General features: G+C 55.4%; 2 protein-coding genes across 2 annotated transcripts in view; one reads left to right on the top strand and one right to left on the bottom strand.

Moving 5' to 3' along the window:
• Nucleotides 1-17,122, top strand: part of BAIAP2L1 (BAR/IMD domain containing adaptor protein 2 like 1) — a 90,175-nt gene extending 73,053 nt beyond the window's left edge. The window contains exons 10-14 of the mRNA XM_032328568.1: nt 1,543-1,750; nt 2,411-2,488; nt 3,823-4,003; nt 15,041-15,078; nt 15,513-17,122. Coding sequence (XP_032184459.1) covers nt 1,543-1,750; nt 2,411-2,488; nt 3,823-4,003; nt 15,041-15,078; nt 15,513-15,588 — 581 coding nt within the window. The 3' untranslated portion in view covers nt 15,589-17,122. The remainder of the gene's footprint in view (nt 1-1,542; nt 1,751-2,410; nt 2,489-3,822; nt 4,004-15,040; nt 15,079-15,512) is intronic.
• Nucleotides 17,123-17,429: 307 nt separating this feature from the next.
• Nucleotides 17,430-26,575, bottom strand: BRI3 (brain protein I3). The gene is made up of 3 exons (XM_032328569.1): nt 26,220-26,575; nt 25,565-25,667; nt 17,430-17,845 (listed from the first exon to the last, which is right to left on the bottom strand). Exons 1-3 carry the CDS (start codon nt 26,359-26,361, stop codon nt 17,713-17,715), a joined length of 378 nt encoding a protein of 125 aa, XP_032184460.1. The 5' UTR covers nt 26,362-26,575; the 3' UTR covers nt 17,430-17,712.
• Between the last annotated feature and the right edge of the window lie 225 nt (nt 26,576-26,800).

Raw genomic sequence — 26,800 nt, 5'->3', positions numbered from 1 at the left:
CAACTAAGCCACCCAGGCACCTCTGCCTTATTGAAACTTATACTTCAAAGTAAATAAAGGTCTGAGTTTATTATAAAACCATAAGATATTTTATAAGGACACATTTCTTTGACAAATTCTAATTCCATGTACTGACTGATGTTTATAGGAAGGAAACTTACTATGGAAAGGTGTTAATTTTAAAATGGGATATAATGTGCAAAGAACCTCATATCATGTGCCATATTTGTTGGCAGTTGTAATGAAATTTCTTTTTCAATAAAACAAACTATAAAAGTTCACGTGACAAAATTATGGTTATTCATCTTACCAGTAAGCTTAGTATTTTTCATCATGTCTAACAGAGAACTTCATGCTTTCTGTACACTTAAGTTCTGACTGCTTAAGTTTCTTAACTCTGTTGATGCTTTTTCAATAAATCAGGATAAGTTACTGTTTGCAGAGATTTCAGAGCTTTGCTTAGGCTCCGCTCTGTGTAGACAGAGTCTGGCACCCAGAGACCCCTCTCCGTGTGGGGTAACAGAGAACTTCATGCTTTCTGTACACTTAAGTTCTGACTGCTTAAGTTTCTTAACTCTGTTGATGCTTTTTCAATAAATCAGGATAAGTTACTGTTTGCAGAGATTTCAGAGCTTTGCTTAGGCTCCGCTCTGTGTAGACAGAGTCTGGCACCCAGAGACCCCTCTCCGTGTGGGGTATCTCACGGGACCCTAAGGCATGAAAGTCATGGCGATCGAACCAGATGGAGCCATGTGCTAGAGAGAGCACACAGACTGCAGCATTTGCAGCTGCTGAGTGAAATCAGAGAGGAGAGTTTCAGGAGAGCAATTCTGTTTCTTTGGAGTGGTCAGTATCAGCTGGTGCCGGAACTGAGACCCAAAGGTACAGCAAAGCACTCTTCACATGGTGCAGTAACTGTGGAGTCAGGCCACCCACACCCCACGCTGGCCTGCTAGCTGGGATCCTGGTGAGTCACTGCGGACGGTGACTGATAGCCAGGCCTTCCTTCAGAAGCCGTGAAGCATTGAGAGCGTGGCCTGGCACTTAGGGAGGGTTCCATAAACGTGCTGGTCCCTGCTGCATTTGCAGGTGAGATGTTGAGCAGTTGCACAGCGAGAACATCTGCATTTCCAGTTCCCTCTTGTTCTTAGTGGGATTTGCATTGATGCCCTACGCTGCCTTGGGGTTCGTGTTGGGAGAGAGTAGGGCAAGGAAAGCATCAGACCCTCTAGTGATGCGTCATTTTGCCTCTGATTAAATCAGAGTGCAGGTGAGCCTTGGCACGCACTGAGTCCTCTCCACCTGGAAAAGAGCATTTAGCCCCAAGGGTCCTCCTCGGTGGGGGACCTCAGGCTGTGGTTCTGCCTCAGTTCCTTGTGGTCCCTGTCCATCCAGGCAGAGTTGAAGGTGTGGAAATACAGCACACGCGGAGCAGCAGCTGTAGTGCTGGCAGGCGAGAGTGGGTGGCTTTTCTGGGGTTGGTTTGTTGGAACTTGTTATCAGTCCTTGAAAGGTGACCACTGCTGTGTGCATTTTCACCAGATTCTTCAGATGATCCCAGTTTACAGCGATCAGTTTCTGTTGCAACTGGACTGAACATGATGAAGAAGCAGAAAGTAAAAACCATTTTTCCACACACCGCCGGCTCCAACCAGACCCTGCTCAGCTTCGCCCAGGGAGACATCCTCACGCTGCTTGTCCCAGAGGAGAAGGACGGCTGGCTTTATGGAGAGCACGACACCACCAAAGTGTAAGTCTCAGGACAGATGCTGTCCCCACGGCGGTCAGGGCTGCCCAGGGCTTCAGAGAGCTGTCATACCTCCTTTCAGTGGCAACTTGTCTTTGTGGTCACAGGAGCATTTTTACCAAAGTTGAGTTCATGGTTTAGTTATGCTTCTGGTTTACTTCATTGCAGTTACTCTGGCCCAGGCTGTTTTCTATATGTGTTTGTGTGTCTGTGCATATATAGATGAATTTGATACTTGAACAGGTCATATGAAGTCACCTCTGAAAGTAGTTTAAATAATTCTTGTTTTAAAAAAAACCAAAACTTCGGATTTCTCAAGGATAATCTGCACATCAGGTGGATTTTGTTAAGATTTAGCTCATAAATAGTTTAAATGCCAGCATCGTCATTTCAGCCATGAGTATGTGCATAGGCCTTACTATAAGCTGGTTAAATTGGTTTTCTGGGTAGCTTATTCAGCTATTAAATAAATGTGGAAAAAAGCCAAAAAAGGTAATCCAAATGAAACTAATGCTGTATATAAAATGCACATTGTGTGATGTGGTGAAAATGGACTGGTCTGCCCCTGAGCTATGTCTGAGCTGTTCTGTACCCTGCTTATCCTTCACTTGTCAGCTGCTGACCCCACAATCAGGCCTTTTTTTCCTACTTCCTCACCTGTAGGAGGGGCTGGTTCCCAGCATCCTACACAAAGTTGCTGGAAGAAGATGCAGAGGAGGCCCTGAGTGTGCCCACACCAAGGTAGGACCTGACTTGGCTCCTGTTTCCCAGTGACAAAAAACTCACCTTTGATCTCGTGTTTCTGGGCATATCAGAATTCTATCTAGACTGTGTAGTAGCCCCACAGGGAGACCTCCAGTCGTGTAGGAGAGTACAAAAGGAGGACTGTTACCCCACAGCTCTTCCCTTTTTGGTTTCTGCTGTGGGGACATGCTCCCAGACTCTGCTCCTCACCCTCCTGTCAGCCCTCTGGAACCACCCACTGCCTCCCCACCCCCCACCAACTCACTAAATCCAAGGTGAGCATCATCGCCATTACTGCTTAGGAAGTGCCAAATTGCCTTACACTGATTAGCTTGTTTAATTCTTAAAACAACCTTATGAGGTAGGTCCCCACTTTAAAATTGAGGACACTGAGGCACAGAAAGGTGGAGCCAAGGCTGGAACCCAGGAGGGTCTTTTCCACGCCTAGCTCTGAATACTTGTATGTGTGTCAGCTGCTGTAGTTGGTTCCTCTGTGGGTCCTCAGAAGTGACACATCCAGGGCACCTGGGTGGCTCAGTCGATTAAGTGTCTAGTTCTTGATTTCAGCTGAGGTCACAATCTCAGGGTCATGAGATACAGTCCCAAGTCAGGCTCCCTGCAGGGCATGGTGTCTGCTTAGGGGTCTCTCTCTCTCTCTCCCGCTTTCTCACACTCTCTCTCCCCCTTCCCCTGCCCCCGCCCCTCCCCCCTCTACCCTTCCTGCCACAAGAAGGAAAGAAAGAAATGACACATCCACACTGCACTTCTCATCTTTACCCTGAACTGCCCCGTCCTCAGTGTTTCCCATCTCAAAGAAACCCTCTAACCCAGCCAGCTGTCCCTGCAGACCTTTGAGCACCACACTGGATGCCCCCTCCAAGTCCTGCTGTGTGTCATCTGTGTGACCTCATCCCTGGCAGAACAGCTCACCTGCCACCAGGCCAAGGAGTGAAAACTGCATTTTGTATTTATGATGTTAAAATGCTGAGGGTTCTTTTTGGGGGCTTTTGTTTTGTTTTGTTTTTCAAATCTGAAATGCTCAATGTTTTGCTAAGACTTTTGCTATAGTCTTCATTTTCTTACTGATCTTAAACTAATCAAGAGCCAGTTCTTAATTCAGTTTTTTCGAGTGTACATTTATAAACCAGTAAAAACTTCACGGAATTTTTCATGTAGCAAACTGTGTGCGCACACGCAGGTCTCGTCCTCCCTGTCTCACGCCCTGTGTGATGGTTCATCTACCGTAGTTCTGGCCCTGGGATATCTGGGGTGTTTGAGATTCAGGTGGCGGGATCTTCTGTAACTTGTATTCTCTGCTCGTCGGTCGGTAGCCCGGCCCCGGTGAGAAGCATCAGCACCGTGAACCTATCTGAGAAGAGCCGCGTCGCCATCCCCCCACCTGATTACCTCGAATGTTTGTCCTTGGGAGCGGCTGCAGATAAGAGAGCCGATGGTTCCACAAGTATCTCTACCTTTAAAGCACCGGTGTCCAAGCCAGAAGCCACATCTCCTGTGAGTGAAGCTGCGGGGTAACATGCCGTGTACCCCGACTGTGAACGGCGGTGGTGTCCCTGGGGGGGGTGGCGGGGGCCGGCACTGTCCCCGTCTCTTCACTCCCACCCTCTCGCGGCCGCTCAGCTTCTGGACTTCAGTCCTGGTGTTTGTATTTTATCTGTAAATGTAGCTCCTGGTATTGGGTGTTCCCTCCGCGCCTTTGGTCCCAGCGGCAGTCTGTCAGTCTCCTCACCGCTTTTTCTGTATTTTCTTCAATTTTCATACCATTTCCTGAAGGAAGACTTTAGGTTAAAAGTGGTAACTTTATCTTTGCTGTCTTCAGAAAGTGCTTACTTTGTACCAGGTACACTCTCTGTAACCCTAAATAACCCCGTAAGAAAGACCGTAGGGGCCGAGGGCTCCCAGAGTCCCTTCATTCCTGTGGCACCTGGTCTGCTGAGCACGGGTCCCTGGTGTTGGCGCTCAAGGTATAGCGATACACAGGACCCGTTTGGGGCTCTTTGGGAACTTACTGTCTAGTGGCGGGAAGCAGACGAGGAGAAATAACAGTTACCGGAGATGGAAGCTGGGCAGAGAATTAAAACTAGGTGAGAGGACAGCGGGCTGGGTGACAGCTCACAGGGATGGCGCCGGTGTGCGTGCAGGTGCTTATGAAGGGGAGCAGCATTCGGGGGGGGCGGTGGCGTGGAGCTGGACCGTGAGGGGAGACAGGCCTTGGTCGCTGGCATCCCGGGCAAGAGAGCGTTAGCCCGGGGCGACGTCCCAGAGCGCCTGCACGGCCCAGGGCAGCGCTCCCCGCGTTTCCCTGTTGATCCGGGCAGCCCACGACTGTGTCTGCACCCCTGAGGAGGGGACATTGGAACTGAGACCTGAATGGCAAGGAGTCCATCATGTAGGGGCCAAAGGGGGAGATTCCCTGACGCAAGGAGCAGAGGAGGGCACATATTGGCCGGCTCCCAGATTCCGAGACGACGGAGCATTGAGAAGGCGGGGGTCCGTGTTCTCATTTTTTTCTCAGGATAGATTGTGCTGTCAGGAGGGGAAGGATGGAGAGGCCAGTGCCCCGGAGGGTGAGCGAGCACACACGGTGCGGGGGGCCGGGAGCGGGAAGCGGGGAGCAGGAGCCGTGGGCGCGGCCGGAGAGCTCACAGAGCGGGCGGGTCCTGCTGGAGGACAGCGGTCGGCGGGAAGCGAGGGCGTCAGGGGGGCGGGAGGGCACAGCGAGCGAATCCGTGAAACCGGTGTTCTGGAGAGTGAGGACGCGCGTGTGCTACAGAATACGGGGACTGCGGGGGTCATGCTGATGCCCGTTTACGGTCTGGGGTCACGACTGAAAACGAAGCCAGTCAGTGTGGTGGTTTCTCCAACCTGCGGCTGCCCGCCCCGCGGAGAGGTACTGAACCGGTTGGGGGTTACCAGGTGCTGGCGCTGGGGGAGGAGCAGGGAGTTCCTGGTGTTGGCGCGGGTTGGGTCGCGGTGTCCCACACCCTGGCACTCAGACGGGACCGTGAACGGATCTGGAGGGTGTGGAAAGGGAGGCGCAGTGGGGTGCGCGAACCTCTGCGAGGCGGCACGGTGGCTGGAGTGCGGTGGGAAGGCGCCTAGGAGCGGAGGGTCAGAGCGTGGGTAGACTGCCGGGGGCTGTGCCGCCGAGCGTCGTGCCCAGGGCTGCACGGCGGCCGCCCCGGAGCCTGCCTCACCTGTGCTTTTGGCAGCTTCCTCCCAGAAATAACCCTGGGTTCTGTTGGCTGTCCGCAGGCAGTTTGTTGGTGCATTGATACCAGCTACTCTTTTCTTTTATGGCCATTGTTTGGTCCTTTCTGTTGTGCAGGGAGAGGCATCTCCCTGCTTCTTATGGGATACGTGGCTCCACAGCTCTGCCCCATCGTCAGTACTACTGGAGGCCTTTGTTCAGCTGGGACTGGTGCATGGGTGCAGTCTCTGGAAACACACACAGGGAATGGGAACTCGTAAAATATGCCTTGCAATTCGTTGTGAGCCTTCAGGTGTTTTGGAATATGCCTGCCTCATCATAAACTGCAGTGGTGCGTTCTGACCCGGGAAATGCAAGGTTTCTCTGTCTCACTCAAAAATGTCTTTGGCTCAGGGCGCCTGGGTGACTCAGTAAGTCAGGTGTCAGCCTTCTGCTCAGGTCCTGATCCCGGGGTCCTGGGATCGAGCCCCGTGTAGGGCTCTGCACTCTACAGAGAATCTGCTCCTCCCTCTTCCTCTCCCTCTGTGATCTCTCAACCTCTTTGGCTTCTCAGATAAGCACACTATATGATACACTGTTTGTTCCTTTATCGTTCCAAGTTATTCCAGATACGTAACAATTATTTTCAAAAGAATAACACACAGCTGTTGAAAATGGAGCTTTTCCATTCTGTTATCATGGAAGAGAAATTGCTTGGATGGACAAAGATATCAAATGCTGTTTTATTAAATGTCCTAGAACATTTTAAAACGATATTCAGACTCTTTGGAACTGATCTCAAGATATTTTTTTTTTTTTTTAAAGCATCTTTTTTTTTTTTTTAAGATTTTATTTATTTATTTGACAGATAGAGACAAGTAGGCAGAGAGGCAGGCAGAGAGAGAGGAGGAAGCAGGCTCCCTGCTGAGCAGAGAGCCCGATGTGGGACTCGATCCCAGGACCCTGAGATCATGACCTGAGCCGAAGGCAGCGGCTTAACCCACTGAGCCACCCAGGCACCCTCAAGACATTTTTAAAAGGCAAAAATTCCTTTTGCTGGGACGGGGGGAAAAAAACCCTTAAAACTGCATGTCTCACAGCTCAGGATCCAGGAATACGAGGTACTGCATTCTGGGGTGACCTGTCTATAGTGCCTTCTCCTGTTTTTGTTTGATTTCCAGCTTTTTTTTTAGGAAAAAATTCAAACATAATAAAAAGTGGAAATAATAATCTAATGTTTCTCACCCCCAGCTTTCACAATTATCAGTTCATTTACTAGCCATTTTTTTTTAAAGATTTATTTGAGAGAGAGCACATATGTGTGTGCATACAATCAGGGGAGGGGCAGAGGGAGAGGGAAGAGGATCCCCAGCAGATTCCAAGTTGAGCATGGAGCCTGAGGTGGGGCTTGATCCCACAACCTATGAGATCATGGTCTGAGCTGAAACCAAGAGCTGGATGCCTGACTGTGCCACCCAGGTGCTCCCCAAGTCTTTTTTCATCTTGCCCCTGGCCGCACCCAGATCAATTTGATGCTAATTCCACACCCAGATCAATTTGATGCTAATTCCGCACCCAGATCAATTTGATGCTAACTCCGCACCCAGATCAATTTGATGCTAATTCCATACTTTGTTAGTTCATGTCTAAACACCTTAAATATAATAATACCTTTTATTTTTACATGACCAAAATACCAATTATTGTATCTTTAGAAATTGGCAGTAATTCCTCGGTATCATCAATCAGTCACTTCAAATTTCTGATTATCTTATTAAAAATTGAACAGTATCGTTCGCGTCTGGATCCAGGCCAGCTCCGTACATTGCAGTTGGTCACTGAGTCTCAGGACGAGTGTTTTTTATCTACGGCCTCCCCTTCTCTTTTTCCTCCTAACTGATCTGGCAGAACCAGATTATTGGCCCTGGAGGGTGGCCCCAGGCTGGATTTCGCTAAATGCATCCACCTGGGGTCCTTAAGCACATTCCCCTTTCTCCTGTGTCCTCCACCTGGATCGGAGTCAGTTGTTACTGTTTTGTTTCTTTGCCAGTTTTGTTGGTTTTGTTAGAGCATTTCATCGGCGGTGGTGACAAGTCCATCCAGAGGGACACGCCTGTCAGAGGAGGGAGGGAGGCCTCGGGCTCCTGGCAGACATCAGAGGGCCATCTTGGAGGCAGGTATTTGAGCCAAGTTCTAAAGGTCTTCCTTTAGCTCTTGCTCTGACGAAACACAGAGCCTTCCAGATGTGTGTTTTGGGAACTGAGGTGGCTGGGTATGGTCCAGGGCCACAGCCAGAGAAGTGGTGGGGTGGATAGGCCAGGAGAGAAGCACACCGAGCTGCATGCTCTCCTTCCTCCGTCCTCCTGGGTGGTATCTGCAGGTGGTGGTGTCCTCGGGCTATGCCCTGGAGCCTCAAGATGGGGCGGGAGGCTGTGTGGTTGTCCAGGGAGAGTGTGCAGCGGGGTCATGATCGGTGGAGATGGGAAGGGGTGACCTGTTAATTCAAGAGGTAAGGACCGACAGAGCCAGTGACCAGCTGGGGTCGCCTACTTGGGAGAAACCATTGTTCTCTCTTAACTCTGGAAGCAGTTCTGGTTTGTGCATGTTCATGTATTTTAGAGCTGCTTTTTTTTTTAAATTTTGAGCTCCAGATGTTTGACATGCAAACTTTAAAAAAGGAAAACATTTTTGGGCAACCTCTCAGGTCCCCACCCTCCTGGGAGCTTTGTACTATCATTCGATAAACTTTCCTTAAAAAGTGGGGGGGGAAGGAAGGAAGGAAATTCTTACCTGCACTTTAGTTACACATGTAACTACTAGAAAAACATTTGTTTGGGGGGTTCTGAATAATGCAAAATAATCAGGGCCCTATAAGTATGATCATGAAGTTACTTTATGGTTTTTTAAAGTACTACAATTTGAAAGACCCATCCTCTCACTTTTGGGGAAAAAAAGTAGTTTTCTTCCATGAGTGGAAGAAATTTCATTATTTGTCTACTGTATTAAACATAGAAGGAAGTGGCATTATGGTGAAAATTTTTTCTAAAATTCTAATACGGGGGCGACTCAGTTGATTAAGTGTCTTCCTTCAGCTCAGGTCATGATCTCAAGGTCCTGGGTTGAGCCCCGTGTCAGGCTCCTTGCTTAGTGGGGGGCAGGGGGAGTCTGCTTCTCCCTCTCCCTCTGTGCTCTCTCAAATAAATAAAATCCATATAAATAAAATTTTTCTAAGAATCTAAAAAAAATAGAATTCTAATATAAATAAATTGATAAATTATCCCACTCTTGAGAGAGAAATAAGGATGCTCTCCAATTAACAACATTTATTGATAACCGTGCACTAGTAAACAGATAAATTTTTTTTTTTATCTCAAATGTTGTCATTTGCTGGATAAACAGATGCTGAAAAGAAGTTTCCTTTAAATCCACCTCACAGTCACAGCTGCGGGTCTAAGTTAAAGAGCAAAGTCCGAGTTTGTAAGAATTAAAATATCTAATCATGACACCTTCTTTAAAATAGCTTATTTAAAAGTAACACTCTTCCTGCTTATAAAAATAACCCAGGGAATTTTTGTTTTGCTCCAAAGTATCTGTAATTTCACTTCCAGGATGACCACAGTTAGCACCACATTATATCTCCTTTGAGAAAACTATAGGTAAATTTATTTTTATTTTTTTTTTTTTTAAAGATTTTTTTTTTTATTTATTAATTTGACAGAGAGAAATCACAAGTAGACGGAGAGGCAGCCAGAGAGAGAGAGAGAGAGGGAAGCAGGCTCTCTGCTGAGCAGAGAGCCTGATGCGGGACTCGATCCCAGGACTCTGAGATCATGACCTGAGCCGAAGGCAGCGGCTTAACCCACTGAGCCACCCAGGCGCCCGGTAAATTTATTTTCAATGTTTTACCCTCCCTTCCCAGCACCCGCACCCGGGAGAATCAGAGCATGTGCTCCTATCAGAAAGCATCTGTGGGCGCCAGACGAGCCCCAGTACTGCCCGGCTGGTGTGTGACGGCTGGTGTGTGACGCGATCGGGGCCGACCCAGCTTTCCAACTCCCAGGCTGGGAGGCGGGGGAGACGGGGAGGCACAGATGGAGAGCAGCAGGCCCCAGAGGTCCTTGCCCCGAGGGGTCCTCCAGCTCTAAGACCTCAGCTGTCTGCTCCTCAGTGCCCCGCCCCCCTCTGAACACTTGCTAAGACAAATGCCACTGTCCTCTTGTGCTGTTCTGAGGCATCGAGAGGTTGCTTTTTTTGTCTTTGTGAGCTGGAGGATAATGGAAAACAGTTATACTGTTAATTGGCTTTTAAAAATCAGCAAAGGCCACAAGGTTCGAGGGCCTCCCTGAGCAAGGCACGCCCCCCCCCTCCCCCCCCCCCCCCCCCCCCCCCCCCCCCCCCCCCCCCCCCCCCCCCCCCCCGCCGTGGCTTCAGCGGCTCCCTCCCCCATCCCTCTTCAGGACAGTCACTGTTCCTTATCTGTAAGACCATAAAGAGGGTAATAACCCGAAAATAAGTACACAGTGCTTCACAGATGCACAGTGAGATTAAAAGACTGATTTATATTCCACTTCTATCACGAACATGTTTTGAAGCAGTATTTCAAGATCCTCTGCAAACTGCAGAAAACCCCACAACTCTGTCACGGAGGGCAGCCCGTGTGCCTCGCTGCGGACCCCGTTCTGTCAGAAGGGCTGCTGCCTCACTAGCTAGTCAGATCCGGGGCTCCAGCAACAAAACTGAAACACGCAGGTCCGCCCCAGGGAAAGACGGAAGAACTGGTTTGCTCCAAAGAAATGACCTCAGGAGCAGGGGAAGCTCCAGTCGTCAGAACAGGCCTCCTGGTCTCAGTAGCCTCTCGCAAGAGCAGCAGGAGGCACGGGGTCTAATCCTCCCGTATCAGGGCCTGGGCAAAGGCGATAAGTGGAGAATTTATGGCCAGACAGAAATGTCCCAGATCTGGGCTGCCCAGGACAGTAGCTGTTGAGCACTGGAAAAAGTGGATACGCAACTAAGGAGTTTGTGTTTGTATTTAATTTTAATGCGAATAGCCATATGGGTAGTGGGGCACACCCATATTGGACAGTCGGGTATAGGGCGTCCAGAACAGAACGGTGTTCCGTGTAAAAGCCGCAGCTAGGAATGTGCTGGTTGGGAAGCATGGAGCGTGACTGCGGCCTGCCTGGTAGCCCCTGAGGGCTGGGCACACGGTCCTAGAATTTTGTATCTCAAAAGTCCTTCCGCCAAAGAGCTGATAATTTATTTTTCCTAAACTAAGATGTTTAAGCCAGCTGATGATGGTAGGGAAAGGTATGCTCTATGTCAGCCAAATGCTGGGATCCACGGCAGCTGGCAAAGCATCTTAATGCTTTTATACGTGTTTTTTGATGTACAGCCGTTCGTTAATGCCAGTTACATGTAGGGTTTTGCTGAAGCACCAGGATCCTTCGGCTTAAGGACACCGAACACCCGGCCCTGGGAGCTGCCTGCTGTAGAGGAGGGGGTGCTCCTGCACCCACCACCCCACAGTTCTGTGGCGGCCCCGGCATGTTCTGACATCCCCACTTCTCCCTGGGGGCTGGGGCGGGGGGAGGTCCCCAGGACCGAACTGTCGCCGCAGCAGAGTTGTTGCACATGGAGAACCGGGCTCTGAAACGCTCCTGGGAAACTCAGCCCCTCTCCACACACACTTGCATCTCCGAGCGATCGCCGCCTGAGCAAGGGGCCCGGGGCGCGGCTTTGTCTGCACCTACTCTCCAGGGTGGGCACCTTGGTTTCAAAAGAGCCCTTGCCCCAGGGCGGTTGGCTCTTCCCTGTCTGGCCTTCAGTGTCCCCATTTGAGGAATAAGGGGTTGAACTAGTTCGGAGATGATGATTCAAGAGGTCCGTGCCGCCCGCAGCTGAGAACCAGCTGTCAGGGCCGCTGGTGGTGCCGTAAGAGCCGAGCTCCAGCAGGAAGGGCACCGCCGGTTCCACGGGAGCGGCAGCCCAGGGAGCGTCGCTGCGGAGGCCGCCTCAGGGCCCTCTCATCGCTCATCTTGGCTTCAGGTATGTGGGCTCCCCACTCAGCGTTCTCGCTGGGCCACAGAGGTCCCGGTCTCACCTAAGTTCTACCTGTGGCCAGAAAATGGGCTACATTGCTGGGTGGTCTCAGCTGACCTGACCACCCAGAAGCTGGGACCAAGGAGTCCCCTTGAAGGCACATGGGCACGCGGGAGACACCCGAGCAGAAATCTGGACAGTGGGAGAGGGAGGGGGAGCGGACAGCCTGTGACAGTGCCCGCTCAAGGTGGACTCGGCTTTTAGGTTTTCTGGGGCAAAGAATCACAAGATGTGTCCCCTTTCTGCCTTTTCCTACTCGGCCATCAGCAGCTGGCTGTAGGCTGTTGCTGGTCAGGCCTAAGGCCTTCACTGCCCTTACTGTCTTATGGGTATCCTGGTCCGTGCTGATGACATGCCTCGCCCGTGTTGGGTCCTGGTTTCGTCACTCGATAGCCCCGTCTTGTTGAGGCGCCGGTTGCCTAGAGGGCACGCCTGGCAGTGCCTGCGAGCCGAGGGTTCTGGCTTTCTGTGAGCTGTGTAGTGCGGACTCCCAGCAGGGCCCGCGGGGGTGTGACTTCTTCTGCTTGTTGCCTGCGTGACCTTGGGGGACTCAGCTCTGCAGACACGGGCTCGCACGTGCTGTGTGCCCGGAGCTGCGCGTGTAGAGAAGGTGGCTCCCGGCCTGCAGAGCCCCGTCAGCCTGTGCGGAGAGGCCGAGGGCCCACAGCCGCCCTGTTGGGACGGGCCCAGTCCAGGGACCCAGGACAGAGGAAAAGACAGGATCGGGGAGTACAGAGACCAGGGACCCCAAGCCCCACAACACAGCCCAGGGGAGGCAGCAGAGGGACGGGCTTGGTTGGAACGTTTGGAGGCAGCACAAGGGATGGGGCTGTGTGGTCAGGTTTGAGGTGGGAAGATCCTGATCCGAGCGGTGTGACATTTGCTCCCTGATGAATGAGGGCCGTGCCATGTGGCCTGGAGGCGTGCTTCCCTGGCAGAAAAGGGAGCGGGAGGAGGGGCAGGTTTGGGGACAGCAGTCAGTTGTGACCACAGCAGTGGGCTCAGTGCAAGTGGGTTAAGGGAGAAATCTTTCTGAAAATGTCTGTTTTTTTTTTTTTTAAAGTAAACACTGAAGAATACCATATATGGAAGATGTGTGACTTTTCACAAAACAGCATGTAACCAGCACCAGATCAAGATGTTACCCGCCAGCCGCCTCCCCTGACACACACACACCGTCCCCTCCCCCAGTCCAGACTGGCCCATCTGGTGTGGTCCTCCCCCGAACCCCCCGTGCAGCATGCCCTCGCGGCGCTCCGTTGTCGTGAGGCGTTCACGGGAGGGAAGGCAGCCGTCCCTTCTGCTGACAGATGTTTAGGCGGTTCTGAAGGGACCGCTCCGAGTGTCCTGGCGGGGGGTGGGGGGTGGGTCCCGGCCCGTGTGCACGCGTGCTGCTGGGACCAGGGCGCGGGGATCACACCGGTCCCGGGTTTGCCCCAGCACTGAATGGCTCCAGGCCGTCCTGAGTGCCGCTCGCGTTCTCCCTCAAGTTGCTGCTGCTTCTTGCACTTGATTTTTATGACGCCCCTCTGCCGCCATGTGTGTTTCTCTCAAATGTCTAGGCCAAGTACTCGGGCGGCAGAGCTCGTGAAAATGTAGCCAGCCTCGCTGTACCGTTGAGTTGGGCCCGTCGCGGCACAGCAGGCCTTCCTGCTGTCAGTCTCCCCCCCGGAGGGCTGCTTGTGGGTCCTCAGGGAGAGCTGTGTGTCTGGTTTCCAGTTCAGGGTGCAGAGCTGTCCTCAGACTTGCAGGTGCACCTGGCAGGGAGACCGCGCCGCCCCCAAGGAAAGGGAGGAGGAAGGTGGTCTCCAGTGAGACTGTCAGGGAGCAGGAGGGCTGTATGTCTCTGGGGCCAAGCACATGCCCCCTAGAGGCCACACCAGGGGAGTCTGGCGGGGCAGAAAGTGTGCTTTCCCGGCTGGGAGGCCTCTTCCCAGTGGGATCTAGAGCCTCCCCTGCAGGGGGCTTTCTGCCCAAGGCCCTACACCGCTGCCGGTGTCTGTGCACGTGCAGCGCTGCAGGGCAGGCATCCTGGTGCTTTTTAAATAAACTATAAATTAGCCTGTAACCATCCTAAAGCATGAGCACTTCCCCTCTAATGACTTACTCTGACACCTGCTGGGGAAGGAAGAAACCACTTTGCAGCCATTTAAAGCCCTATTAGGACATGCTGAGCGGGGCAGCTGCTTTGTGCGTCAGTGAAACGTGGACAGGGCTTCAGGGTGCCTCCTAATGCGGGGGCTCCCCGCTGGCATGACCCTGCTGGCCGCAGGGCTCAGAGTCACACTCTGAGGTCCTCGGAGGCACAGAGACAGCAGGCGCGGGTTGGAAGTGGCCCAGGTACCCACAGCCCCTACTCTACTTCGGGAGTCTGTATGGCCAGCACCCAAGAGGAGCATCCAGAAAGAGCGCTGGCCTGGGCTTCTGCCACCGAGTATGGCCTTTGACCCCCAGGCTGCAGCAGGAGGTGGGAGGAGCTTTCAGGTCGACGACCCTGAGACCACAGGAGTCCCGGGAGCTTTCAGGCCTGTCAGGTCTGGCCCAGGAACCTGCTGCTCGGATGGTGTTACACTGCCCTCTCCTGGGCGCCATCTGGAGAATTAGCCCCACAAGCTCGGGCCAGTGATTTCTTGGAACAGCCAGAGAAGATTTAAAGCAAACGTGTCAAGCCCGCAAGCTAACAGAGTGAAAGACAGAAGGTCCATACACACCCCTGGTCCCAGCTACACTGGGAGACCCCTAAGCCCCAACTCTGGCAGTTTCTGAAGGCAAAAACAGTGCTGCCATCATTCCATTTCCTCTCTGCCTTCTGGAACTTTCTACCAGATCTTTGGCTGCCTGTTGGCATCAGTCTGGGCACCAAAACCCAGCAAGGTCTTATTTTTACTGTCTTTTCACGGCATCATTCAGGATGAGGCTCCAAAAAACCCAACCGTGGTCACTACAGTCAGGCGGCCAGAGTGCCACTGGTGAGGAGCCACACGTCCTGGCCCCCGAGTCTGAGTTCTTCCAGAGCTTGTGAGGGTCCCTCCTTGTCTTGGGTCTTCGGTTCCTGCCCTTATTCTTTACAGGACTTTAGACACTGAGATGGTCTCAGATGGACAGAGACTGCAGGGCACTTTGTAGAACAGGCATCAGCCAGCTATAGAGCCCCTTATGCTTGAGATGGCTTTACCTTCAGGTCTTGTGAAAAATGCCCCAGTTTCATGAGCCTTCCGTAAACTTCGTCTTTATCTTCACAGAACGATGCGAATGGGACAGCAAAGCCGCCTTTCCTCAGGTACGTTGAACTAAGTCCACGGAGGCCTTCAGTGAGCAGCCCAGGAGGCACGACCCTGAGGCGCCTCGGGCCTGGGCTGGGGTGTCTAAGAGGGATGCGGCCACCTTCTGCTCATCAGTCTGGGAAGGAGGGCCTGGAAGCTCTGCCGTCTTTGCCCGGGACCCGAAGGGGGACAGTGGGTTGGAAGCCTGGTCACGGGTGCGCTGGGCAGCTTAATCCAGACCCTGTCCTGGTGGCGCTCCCACCCCAGCACCTACAGCTCTGGAGAGCGGAACGGGTGGGTGGCAAGAGAGAAATGCTCGTGTTCACAAAACATCCAGAATTTTATACAGAAGCCACAGAACTTCAGGAGGAGGACAGTAGTTCATAGCTCTTTTAAAATGAAATTTCCATCTCGTAGTATTTCTGCAGCCGTGTTTTTCCTCCCCTTGCAGCGGAGAAAACCCCTTTGCCACTGTGAAACTCCGACCGACGGTGACAAACGACCGCTCCGCGCCCATCATCCGATGAGGCCGGGCTCCGAACGCCCGTTCCTCCGACGTGAAGTTCCCACTTGGAGAATGACACCGGTCGGAGAATGACACGGGTCGGAGAATGACACCGGTCGGATGCGCGCTGTAACTGTTGTAAAGCTTCGCCACAGGGTGCCTGATTTTAACTGTATTCTACTTGAGCAAATCAACGCGTTCTCTCAGTTTAACATAGTTGGGTTGATACATTTCTGTCTTTAAGAAGATAAAGAAGTAATAGTTTAGTGATCAACTCAATCATTTAAAATACCTATTCTGTTCATCCAAAGGCAGTAAATTTGGTTCCAATCCTTACTGTATCATTTTTTAAATATTCTGATTTTTTTTAAATAGCCAGAGTAAGGGATAGTCTGTGCTTTCATGACTGGCTTTCTGCATCCGAATGCAAAGGAGACCACAGTTTTATTTTATAAAGCATGTGCTCTTACCTAGCATTATGACGTTTATCTAAAAGAAATGTGTAAATTTGCATCTTAGCATGCAAATCATAACTGTAAGCAATATAAATTATGAGATTATATAAAAAGCTTTTAACTTAAAAAATTTAAATTGTTTAATCAAATGTAGAGCTACGTAGATGGAGGAGTCCCCAAGCTGCCCTCGATTTAGACGTAGCTGTAGAGCACACAGACGTCTCGCCTGCTCCTGTCACAGCCATAATGTTTAGTGCTCCTGCACCTCCGGAGCTACTGGGCTCGGCAGGTCGGAGTTACGGACTGGACTGACCAGTGACCACACACCAGGCCCTGCTGCACTTGGGCCTGACCCACGTGCAGGCGAGGGCCTGCTGTGAGCAAGTGTCCCCGCGGCGCCAGCTGCCCAAAGTTGCCTCCGTCGCTAGTGAACTCGGAAACATCCTGGGGTCCCAGTTTCTCCATTTCTGAATCGTTCTGACCCCTGCCCCTCCGAAGAGCACACGGGAAGCCAGAAGCCCGAGTGCTGCTGGCCGCGAGGGGAAGGTCTGCTTTCCGTCTGAGACCTGCCATCGTGCCCTCTGAATTGGGAAGTCGCGCCCGTGGCCACCTTCACCTCTGGCTGCCAGAGACCGGCACCGGTTCGGAGGAGGGTGCAGCGCGCCGCGCCGCCAGCCCCTGCCCTGTGCTGGCGCCGGGAGGGCCTCGTTTATCACAGCAACTTGGCTCTCGCCATAAATCCAGCCGTTTTCTATAAGCTTCAAAGTGGTCACAGTCAAATGCAGGTGAACCAGTTTCCACTGGGAAGCGTGTGACACTTCACGTTCTTGGTCCTGGCCTGCCTGCCTGCCCGGTGAACCCGGCCACCCCACCCAGGGCCGAGTTCTGTGGGCAAACGCCCGTCCTGAGCGAAGACGCGCCAGCCGGTCCAGTAAAGACAAGACAGAACCACATCTTCTCCCACCATCTGAGTAGAGGAGGGTTCACGGAAACGCAGCGTTCTCTGGTGGGGGTGAGGCCGCCCCGACCTCCAGGGCTCTGCTCTTCGGGATCCTCCGGCTGTGTTATGGAGATTCTCAGGCGCCTGCGTCTCAGCCCTCACAGAAGTGGGGGGGTGCGGGGCACTCACCTGCCTCACCGAGGAGGGGGGCTTCTTAGGTCCTGGCACAGAGGTGCGCGCTCTGTAAATGTCAAGGTATTATGTTTTATTGTATTAATAAAATTTGGAAAGCACACTCATGAGCTGTCTTCAGAGGACTAGATCAACATCTGCCAGGAGTTGGACAACGCTGAAGCCAGGCGACAGGTATATTACTCTAGTCTGTTTGGCTACGGGAAATTTCAAACACGTACACAAGTTTGTTTATACAGTAGCGGTGTGTGCACACTGAAAAAGCAAAACCAGGTAAACAATGGTATGAATTTCATTTATTTAAAACAGTATTTCTCACCTTCCTCAAATTGAAGACTGCAAAAAATAAAAGCAGTGCTTGAGCTGTCATTCACCCCGGAGCAGTGCTGCTGTGTCCCCACGCTGTGACCCCTGCGCCCACGAAACCGCAGCTCACGCCATCTATCTCACCTCGCTTTACAAAACAGTCCTGAAAGCTTAATCAAATAAAGCTACTGTACATGACATTTACATTAGAAAAAGACAGCTGGATGTAGGAAAGCCAGGTGTGGTGTTCCCTTTAAGTGAAGTTTGCTCCACAGTTAGGGCATCTTCGCTTCCTCAAGGCAAAACAGCAGATGAACCCAAATGGGAATAAGATGATGGCCAAGAAGATGCCCAGGAAGGTGAAGGAGTCCTCCAGAACCCCGACTCTGTGGAGAGAGGAGAGGGGCACTCACGTCAGGGCGCTGGGCAGAGCCACACCTAGGGAGGCCCTTCTGTCCTCGGCCCCCCACACAAGAGGGGACAGAGACCGGGAGCACGTGCGGCCCCGGTCCTCAGCGACCGTGTCCCCAGCCGTCTTCGCCCCCAGCAACAAACCCACCCAGCTGTCACGCGCGCGGGTCACGCAGGAGGCGGCCCGCGACTGCTCCCCACCGCTACTCCAGAATTCACTGAAGGGAGGGGAGTTACCGGAAGGAATCGTCACATCTTGACAAGAACATTCACTCTCCATGTTACCTACCACGCTATCTCCTCCGTTACAAAAGGGAACAAGAAGCAAATGCTAGTTTCTGTAAAAATCCTAGATCAAGAAGTTAGACCAAGAAAACAGTATCATTTTAGGGTATTTCCCCCCCCACTGTTGAAAAATTTCATTCTTCCATCCTCTAGAGGGAAATTCGAAAAACTGGTATTAGAATTCTGTTTTGGGGAAAGGTACCACAGATTTTAGTGAAGGATTAAAATCAGCCATATTTACAAGGTCTCTAAGACCACTTATCTTGAGAAATTTAATCTCCATTTCTTCTTCACAAAGTCAAGTTTACCTTCAGTGTGCACCAGACACATGCCCAGGGGCTGTCACCCCAACCCTGAGCTAGGACTGTAGGTTCAATGACCTGAAGTCACCGCTCCCATTCCAGGGTCACTTTCAGAGGCCCCAAAGGTGGGAAGTAGGAGCCATATGCTCAGCTCTGTGACTGCTTCTTAGGCTACTTCTAGAAAGTTCTGGACAGCTGAAATTAAAATAACAGCCAGCTCAGCCCTAATGAACAATGCCTCACATTCCAGAGAACCAAGTTCCTCCCTAGGCAGCCAGAGACCCCTCCAGCCTCATCCACCACTCTGTGAGCAAAGAGCCCTTGTGAACAAGGCACTTCACCAGAATTCACCAGAACAAACATGCCAAATCACCCAGGGCTGACAGGAGGTAGACCAGTAAGCAGACAGACTTGACCCCCCCCACCCCACTCCCTGCTGCCCTCCTGGAGCCCCCTGCCCGCATGGGGCAGAAGCCTCTCCCTTGGCCCACACCTCCGCTCCTTTGTCTTCAAATGCTGCTGAGGACCTCCTGTGCCCACAAGGCTTTGGGAGCGGCTGCTCCTCCTTTTGCCACCTTGTGCGCAGAGAAAGAAGGTTCAGCTTAACAGAAGGTCAAGTGTCAAGGTGAAACGCCACCAGAAGGCTTCCTCCACTCCAAATGCCAAACCTGCCCCCGCCCCTTCGGAGCAGTTTCCTGCCCACAGCAGTGGCGACCCCGCTGGGCCAGGGCTCCAGCCCGCGCCCCCTGCCCTGCCGAGCAGGCGCCAGGCCAAGAGTCACGAGAAACAAACTAGACTGAGGAAGCCACACTCGATGCCCACTTCCTGTCCTACCCACTCAGGAAGGAGCTGCCTAGAACGTCTGCAAGGGACAGGACCCTGTAGCACCGCTAACCAATGGGCTCGTCCTAAAACCCCAGTTTCCCCAGTAAGCTCTGCAGAAAAGAAAAGGTTTTTTTAATTAATTTGAGGAAACTTCCCCCACCCCCCCATCCTGGAGTCACAGTGCAGGAGTCCGAGAAACCCCGAGGTGAAGACCCTGTCGCACTGCTCCAGCGGGCGCTTCCCACGCTGGCCTGTGTGGACGGTCGGGCCGCAGGCAAGGCCGGGCGGAGGGGGAGCTGATCAGGCCTGAGTTTCCGTCCGCAGAGTTGCCTGCTCTGGTCTATGCTGCTACACAAGTCTTGCAACTGGAGTCCTCCAAGGACTGCCAAGGTCGCCAGGTCCCCACACTGTTCTTCTGCCCCTGGTGGCTGTCCCTGTCCCTGGCAGCCAGACTCAACGGTGCAGACCCCACTTCACACCTGCCCCACCTGAAAAAACGCCAGCGGCCTTGCTGCCCGGGACTGAGGCTGCAGGGAGGTCCTGGGCCACACACGGGGACAGGAACGCACCTGCTCTGTCTACCGTCCTCGCCAACAGCTCCTGCAACTGTGGAAGCTAATCAAGCCACTTTCCCAGCAGCTGGAGGTGGCCTGGGACCCCCCCATCCCGAGCTTTGGTACCACCCAGGTCCCCCTGTCCGCCTCTCTCTCGGCCTCTTAAGTTCCACCCACAGCCGAAATCCCAAGAATCCCACCAGCTCACGCCAGTTAGGATGCCCAAGGAGAAAGCGGAGGGCAGCAATGAACCAGGCCTCACAGCTGCGTCACAAGCACCCACTGAGAACCTTCCAGAGAAGCCTGCCCTCTGTAGGAGTGTGGAAGAGGTCTTGCGCCCTCCAGGGGCGAGTGTCCCCTCCAGGGGCGAGTGAGGCCCAAGGACAGGAACTACCTGGCCGAGCACCTACCGAGGCTGGACAACTCCACATCAGCCCACTTGAGAATCGAAGTTCTTAGCACAACCTAGAACCTAGCGCGACCGCTCGAAGCTCCAAATGTCTGGGAGGCGGCCAGGCCCAAGGCGTGTCCTGCTGTCCTCCAACCCTCCGCACCCAGAGCCGTCTCCCCGCAGTGGAGGGGCGGCGGGGGCAGGAGTTATGGGTGCGGCCTAGCACGCCTCCCTACACGGGGCACCCGTCCGGGGGCAGGCGGCTGTCAGGCCACTTATCCCCCGCGTCTCTGAGACCGGGCTCTCCGCGGCCCGCAATGGAGGAAACGCAGGGGGCACGGGCACCCCCAGGCCCTCTCTGCCCGTGAGGCCAGGGACCGGCCCTGCCCGAGCACTAAGCTTCTCAGCAGCAGAGCAGTGGCTAACGTGGGCCAACGAGGGCCCCCGCTCCTCTGTCCTCCCTGAGGAGCACTGTCAGACGCAGACGGGGGCGCCCTCCCCCAGCCCACCTGCCCGGGCCAGAGCCCTAGGCTCACCCCATCCGCCTTCCCCACACTCTAAACACGGCCTGGCCACAGGTCTCTGGGAAGAGCAAGGGCCTTTCCCTTCAGGGACGAGGGGCCGTCCCCTCCAGCAAGTCCGCGACCAAACCACCTTCCACGGGGTAACGACCCGAACCTGACACACTTTCAAGCCAGCAGGAGCCTCCAAGCATGGGGTCAGCCCTCAGGTACCACACTCGCCACCCAGGAGTCCACACACCTCTTCCACACGATAGAAAACCCTGGAAGAACTTGACTATAGCTTTGTAGCGAACACGCCTGGCAGCCACCTGTAACCTGAACTACCTCAAGGCCATTTACGGTCATAATTCATCCTCTTCATGTGAATATTCACGTCTTGTTGCAAAAATAATGTTCTCACCATGGGTACTGCCCCCAACCTCAATAACCATGCTGGCATAACTTAAAGTTTTTAAAGATCCAGAATCTTCTGAGTAGAGAAACGCAATCTGATCTCTGGGCCACTTTTGATGGAACAAGACTTCAGGTGGCAGAACAAACCTGTCCCCAGTGCCTGTCCCCATGAGGCACCCCAGAAGGGAAGGGACGCCCCAGGACAACCCTGACCCAGGCTGCCTCCTGCAAACGGGGTCACACACTCTTCCTCTCCAACCACCCCCACTCCTGTCCCAAAAAGCCCGGGTCAGTTCAGAACGAGCTTCACCCCTCCACTGGCTCCAAACCCAAACCAACTGAGCAAGCCGCCCCCACCGAGGCTGGAGGCCCGCCCCGCTCTTGAGCAACTGACTGGGGTGGGGGGGGCGGTCAGGGAAGGATGTGGAAGCTGGAGAAACTGGGAACTGACAAATTCTGAAAAACGCTTCTTTAAACTCCTGACTCCGACCCTACCAAGAAAGCGGCCGCTTGCCGTCTGACCCGGGCGGGCCTGGGCAAGGTTCTCCGCGAGCAGAGGACGGGGCTCCCGCCTCCCGAGGGACAGCAGACCGGCCCAGAGAGGCCGAGGGGACTGAGTGCTGAGCAGCCCCGGGACCAGCCATCAGCGACCAGCAGACCCCACAGTCCCCAGGCCGCCTCTGTATTCCTCACGGCAACCGCGCCCCAGAGCCCCGGGGCCTTCAGGGCCACAAGTCCAGCAGCCCCTGCTCGGCCTGGCTGCTCAGGACACAGGCCAGATGCACCCCAGGAGCAATCCCAGACCGGCCCTCCCGGGAAGCCCAAGTCTCCTCAGGGAAGAGAAAGCAGAGACTTCGTCGAAGTGGCCTTCAGCCCGGAGCGGAGGCTCGGGGACCAGATGCCCAAAGCACACAGCCCACCGCAGACCTCACCCTGCCTGGAGGCGCCCTGTCTGGCCCTCTGCTGTCCCATAGCCTCCACTACTTACGGGCCTCCGGGAGCAGAAGCGCCCAGGGCGGGTGCCCGGGGAGGGCGGCCCGCAGGAGGTGCTGCGGAGCACCCCAGCCCGGGCCTGCACCCCAGCCCGGGCCTGCACCCACAGAGGCCCCGGTACTTGCGAGCTGCGCACCCTGGCCAGCGCCGCCCAGGGCACGAGTCCCAGGCGCTCCCACTGCTGCCCTGTCAGGCTGGGGAGAACCCACAAGCCGGAGGCCGTAGGCAGGGCCTATCCTAGCGGCCTGTTTTCCAGGCAGCCCAGGCCCAGCCCACTCCTCAGGGCAAGGCCAAGGCCAGAACTGGATGCCCCATGAGCTGGGGCCCCGATAATAGGAAAGACCACCCCCCAGCCCCCGCCTGCGGCCCACTATCAGACACCCTAAGTTCTGTCACAGACACCTTCCTCTCAGGACCCCTCCACACACCCCTCCCTGTCCCCACATGCCCTGGATGTACCCTCAGCCTGCCTCTGCCCCCCACCAGGGCTCTTCCAGGGTCGCCAGCCCCCTCCCCCTCTGACCACCCTGGGACCTGACCGCTCGGGCTTCTGGGTAAGCATCCGACCCTGACAGCTGTTCCTTGAGCCTCTCTTGGCTTCCAAGGCCCCACTCATTTCTGGATCTCCTCACACCCCTCCAGTTACCCCCAAAACTAAGTACCCAGAGACACCCGGCCGGCTCGGTGCCTGCTGCTTTACATACGCTCTGGCCTTTGACCCATGCTGCCCACTGAGCCTTCCCGACAGGCTGCCCCGCACAGCCCAGGGTGAACCCAGCCAGACCTGGGCTCCCAGACTCGGGGGGTGCCACCTCCCCTCCTCCTGCATCGAGGGACAGCCCAGGCCCCCCAGGGAAGGATCGGCTGCAGAGAGGCCGGGGCCCGGCCAAAGCCCTGGCTGGGCAAGACAGCGCGAGTCCAGACAGACGGGGGTGAAAGGAGGCGCGCCCCCGCCGGGCCCCAAGGCAAAGCATTCTCGGAGCCCACTAAAAAGGGAAGATGGGGTCAAGCTGCTTAAGATGATGGCCAAGCTGACAAGTGACACAGGCCTTCTACGCCAAGCCTCACTCAGAAGGAATCACAGACGTGTGACTTGGGCAAATCCCTGCCAAGCTACCAGGGAGGGAAGGGGACACAGCCTGGCGGGTTGGATGGAAAGGGAGACAGCGTGGTCACATGACAAGGGGCCTGTCTCCCAAGCCCAGATGCCAGACAGTGGCCTCACTGGGCTGTGCCCCAGGGGACACCTCTCCACTCTCCCCATAGGGGAGCCACCCCAGGGCCATGGACCCACTCCCCAACCACAGGAAAGCTTCCTTAGGAAGCACCCGGCCTCCCCCCGCTTCCCACTGCCCATCTCCCAGGCCCCCCGCCCGCTGCCGAGGAAGCTGGCCCCACACCCCACCACTGCAAAGGCAGAGAAAGGCCTCCCGGAGCCAAGGGGCCACCCGCTCTCCAGCAGCAGAGGGCACGGCGGGCAGCGGGCGGGAACACTCGAGCCAAAGCACCCAAGTGCTGGGGGGCGGGGCCTTCCTGACAGTCCGCAGGCTGGAGGGATGCCGGGGACAGGCCAAGAGGGAATCAGAGCCTTTGGCCCCAACTCAGTCCCCAAACTTGCTCTCAGAACTCCTCCTCCCTCCTTCCCCCCAGAGACAGACAGGACAGTGATCCCGACGCGAAAAAACCCATCCCCGCTGCGGGTGCCGCACACCTCAGCCTTCAGGGAGCTGACCTTGATCCAGATTCTGCAGGACTAGGGCTCTGGGACCCCAGTCAGCAGAAGCCACAGGCCTCTGACTCTGGGGAACGGGAAGTAGCCGGGGAAAAGTGCTCCCCACTCGGCAGCAGCCTCAGGGGCCTTACGGCTACTCTCACCCCAGACGCTTGGGCCAGGAAGGGCTTCACAGAGCACCCCAAGACACCCCCACTTCCCGGGCGGGAAAACAGAGCCGAGATCCGAATGCAGCGCCTGCAACAGGCTGGGCACCGGCTGGGATGTGCACTCAGCCACGGCATAGAGACACTGAGATCCCAGCCAGACCGCTCTGCCCCAGACACCTTTCTGAGCCTCCTCCTAAACTGGGGAGTTCACTCCAAGATTCTCCCGCCCAAAAATAGGCCCTTGGAATCCTCCAGCTGGCCCGACTAGGGACTCTCACCACAGGACTGTGTACACAGCCAGGGCTCTGAGCACCCAACACCAGCCTCAAAGCCCAAAGACAGGGAGTTTCCCATCACCCCTTCTGCACACAGGCCCCCCTGAGTCCCAGTGGCTCTCTTCACAGGCGACCCGGCCCCAAGCCCTGCCCGGCCCAGCAGCATTCCTCCAGCTCTCGGGCCAAGTCCCTTCTTGCCACCCTCGTGCCTTCAAATCCCAACAGCTGTGATGCCCCCAGGTGCCGACAGAGAATGGTGCCCACGAGGGTGCAAGTCATTTGTCTTTCCCCCAACCCCCTTCACGGTCCCCCAAAGCCGTATCAAAAGAAACACCTGTCCTGAGTTTACAGACGAGGTCCCTGCGCCATAGGCCTCTGCTACTGGGCCCCCGGTTGGCTCTGGAGTCCAGCCTCTGACCCCCCATCTCTGTGCGGCCCTCCTTCTCCCACACAGTGACCCCTGTGACTCTGAAACCTTTAACTTCCCCCTTGACTCCACTCTGGGCCTTCCAGATACACCTTTGACATTAAGTCTAAATGGAAACCAGCATTTCTCAATTTCACCTCGGAGACTTCAACTTCCTTCTGCCAGACAAGCTGAAGACCTGCACTCTTGCATCAGGCAAGCAAGGACCAAGTCTCAGCTGAATCTGAACCCTCACGACCCACACAGAACAAGCACGGAGCTAGCTGCAGTTCTCACACCATAAGGACAATTGTGAGACCCTGGAGGCTTTGGTTTGAGAATACGAAAAAGAGCTCCTGCCCCACACAAAGAACCATGGTGTTTCCATCATCCTCCAGCTAACGGCCCGACGTGGGTGTTGCTCCCCTGGCCTCCTGGACCTCCGGACCCCTGGACTCTCTGGCCATGTGAGTCAGGGCTCTCCTGCCAGGGCACTTCTAGCTGCCCTTCCCAGGAAAAGGAAACCTCCCCACCACCTTCAAGAATCAATTTTAGTGTATGTGCTGCCCAAGCAAGCACCACCTTCAAATATCAAATGCTGGTCCCAGAACCAGGAACACCAGGTGTTAACATTTCTGCATCCCACTCAATTGGGACTCACGGACCCCAAAACCACTCAACTCTGCAGGAAAGAAAACCCCTCCCTGATGACCCATGAAACAACACTGACACCTAAGGACAAATGAACCCACTCTCTCCCACACCGCAGGTCAGCAGCTTGTCCCAAGACTGACCCACCTCCCAGCGAGTCTGCCTTCCTGAAGCTCTGGGGGCCAGCTCCCCCCCACCTCGGCCTGTGACATACCTGCAGACTGGGCAGCCTCCAACGACCACGATGGAATTGGCAGGGTACCTGGTGACATTTCGACTGTGGATGTTGTAGACCCTGGGGTGGTGGGTGGGTATCCCTGTGGGCAGGAAGGCACATGAGAACGGGGCAGGGAGGAAAACTGCTTAATCCGAGGGCTACTTCTCCTGCCGTCCCCCCGCCCCGCACCCAAACTTATCCTTTCCAAAATCCAGACAACGGCCCGCCTCCACTAAGTGCCCGCTATGGGCTTTACCCGGGGCTAATTTACAGACGGCACCTGGTTAACGAAGTTAATAGGAAACAAGGCCACGGCGCATCGCGGGATGGGCGGGCCCAGGGCTCGCGACCCCCAGGCCGGCAGAGGGCCCGAGAGCGGGCTCCCGGTGCGGGAGACTCACTCGCCCCACCTCCCCGCCGTCCCCACGAGCTCGGCGTTCGCGGCCCCTCTGCAGCGCCCGCATGGGCACCCCCCCACTCCCGGGCACGGCCGGGCCGCGCCCCCCGCCGCAGCGGCGTCCGGAGAAAAGTTGGTTTCGGGGTTAAAGGTCGCCACAGGTCCGGGCCCAAAGTTTGGTCCTAGGGCTGTGGACCCGGCGCCCAGCCCCGACCCCGGCCCTCCCCGACCCTCCCCGCCGGCCGCCGGGCGCACCTGTGACGAGGTAGGGGTAGGGCGGCGGCGGGGGCGCGGCGGGGATGGCGCCGTAGCCGTGCGGGCCGCACGCGAAGTCGCCCTGGCCGGCCTCCAGGTTGTAGGCGGGCGGCCGCTCCTGCAGCAGGGGCTTGTGGTCCATGGCGGGCGGCGCCCACCGCGCCCGGCCCGGCTCCCGCCCGGACTCTCGCAAAGACTCCCGCTCCCGCGCTGGCTCGGACTCGCGCGGACGCCCGGACCCGGCGGCGGGACCCGCTCCTCCGGGGCGGCGGCAGCGGCTGCGGGGCTGGGCCCCTCTCGGAGGCGGGCGCCGCGGGCTTCCCCTCCGCGCCTCCCCCCTGGCCAGTCACAAGACCCAGGTCACGTGGCGCGGCTCCCGGCGGGGGTGCGGCGCGGGGCGGGGCCGGAGCGGCGTCTTAAAGGGGCCGCGCCCGCCCCTGGTCACCCTGTCGGACACTTGTCGGCCTTGACCTCGCGCTCTTCCCCGCCCCCCCCCCCTCCACGGCCCAGAGACCGCCGCCCGAGGGGAGACTCCGCGCCACAAACACGAATGCAAAGGAATTTCGCACTGGGGTCGCAAC

This window comes from Mustela erminea, chromosome 20, assembly GCF_009829155.1.
Source record: "Mustela erminea isolate mMusErm1 chromosome 20, mMusErm1.Pri, whole genome shotgun sequence".
Lineage (NCBI taxonomy): Eukaryota > Metazoa > Chordata > Mammalia > Carnivora > Mustelidae > Mustela > Mustela erminea.
The sequence above is the reverse complement of the archived record's forward strand: the minus strand, read 5'-3'. Positions and strand labels throughout refer to the sequence as shown.

Bases quoted from the DNA above. Each gene is read 5' to 3' on its own strand.
- BRI3 (XM_032328569.1), bottom strand. From the start codon at position 26,361: ATGGACCACAAGCCCCTGCTGCAGGAGCGGCCGCCCGCCTACAACCTG. The intron at 25,668-26,219 runs GTGCGCCCGGCG...TCCTGCCCACAG, and splicing joins CTACCCCTACCTCGTCACAG to GGATACCCACCCACCACCCC. The intron at 17,846-25,564 runs GTATGTCACAGG...CTCTCTCCACAG, and splicing joins GGAGGCTGCCCAGTCTGCAG to AGTCGGGGTTCTGGAGGACT.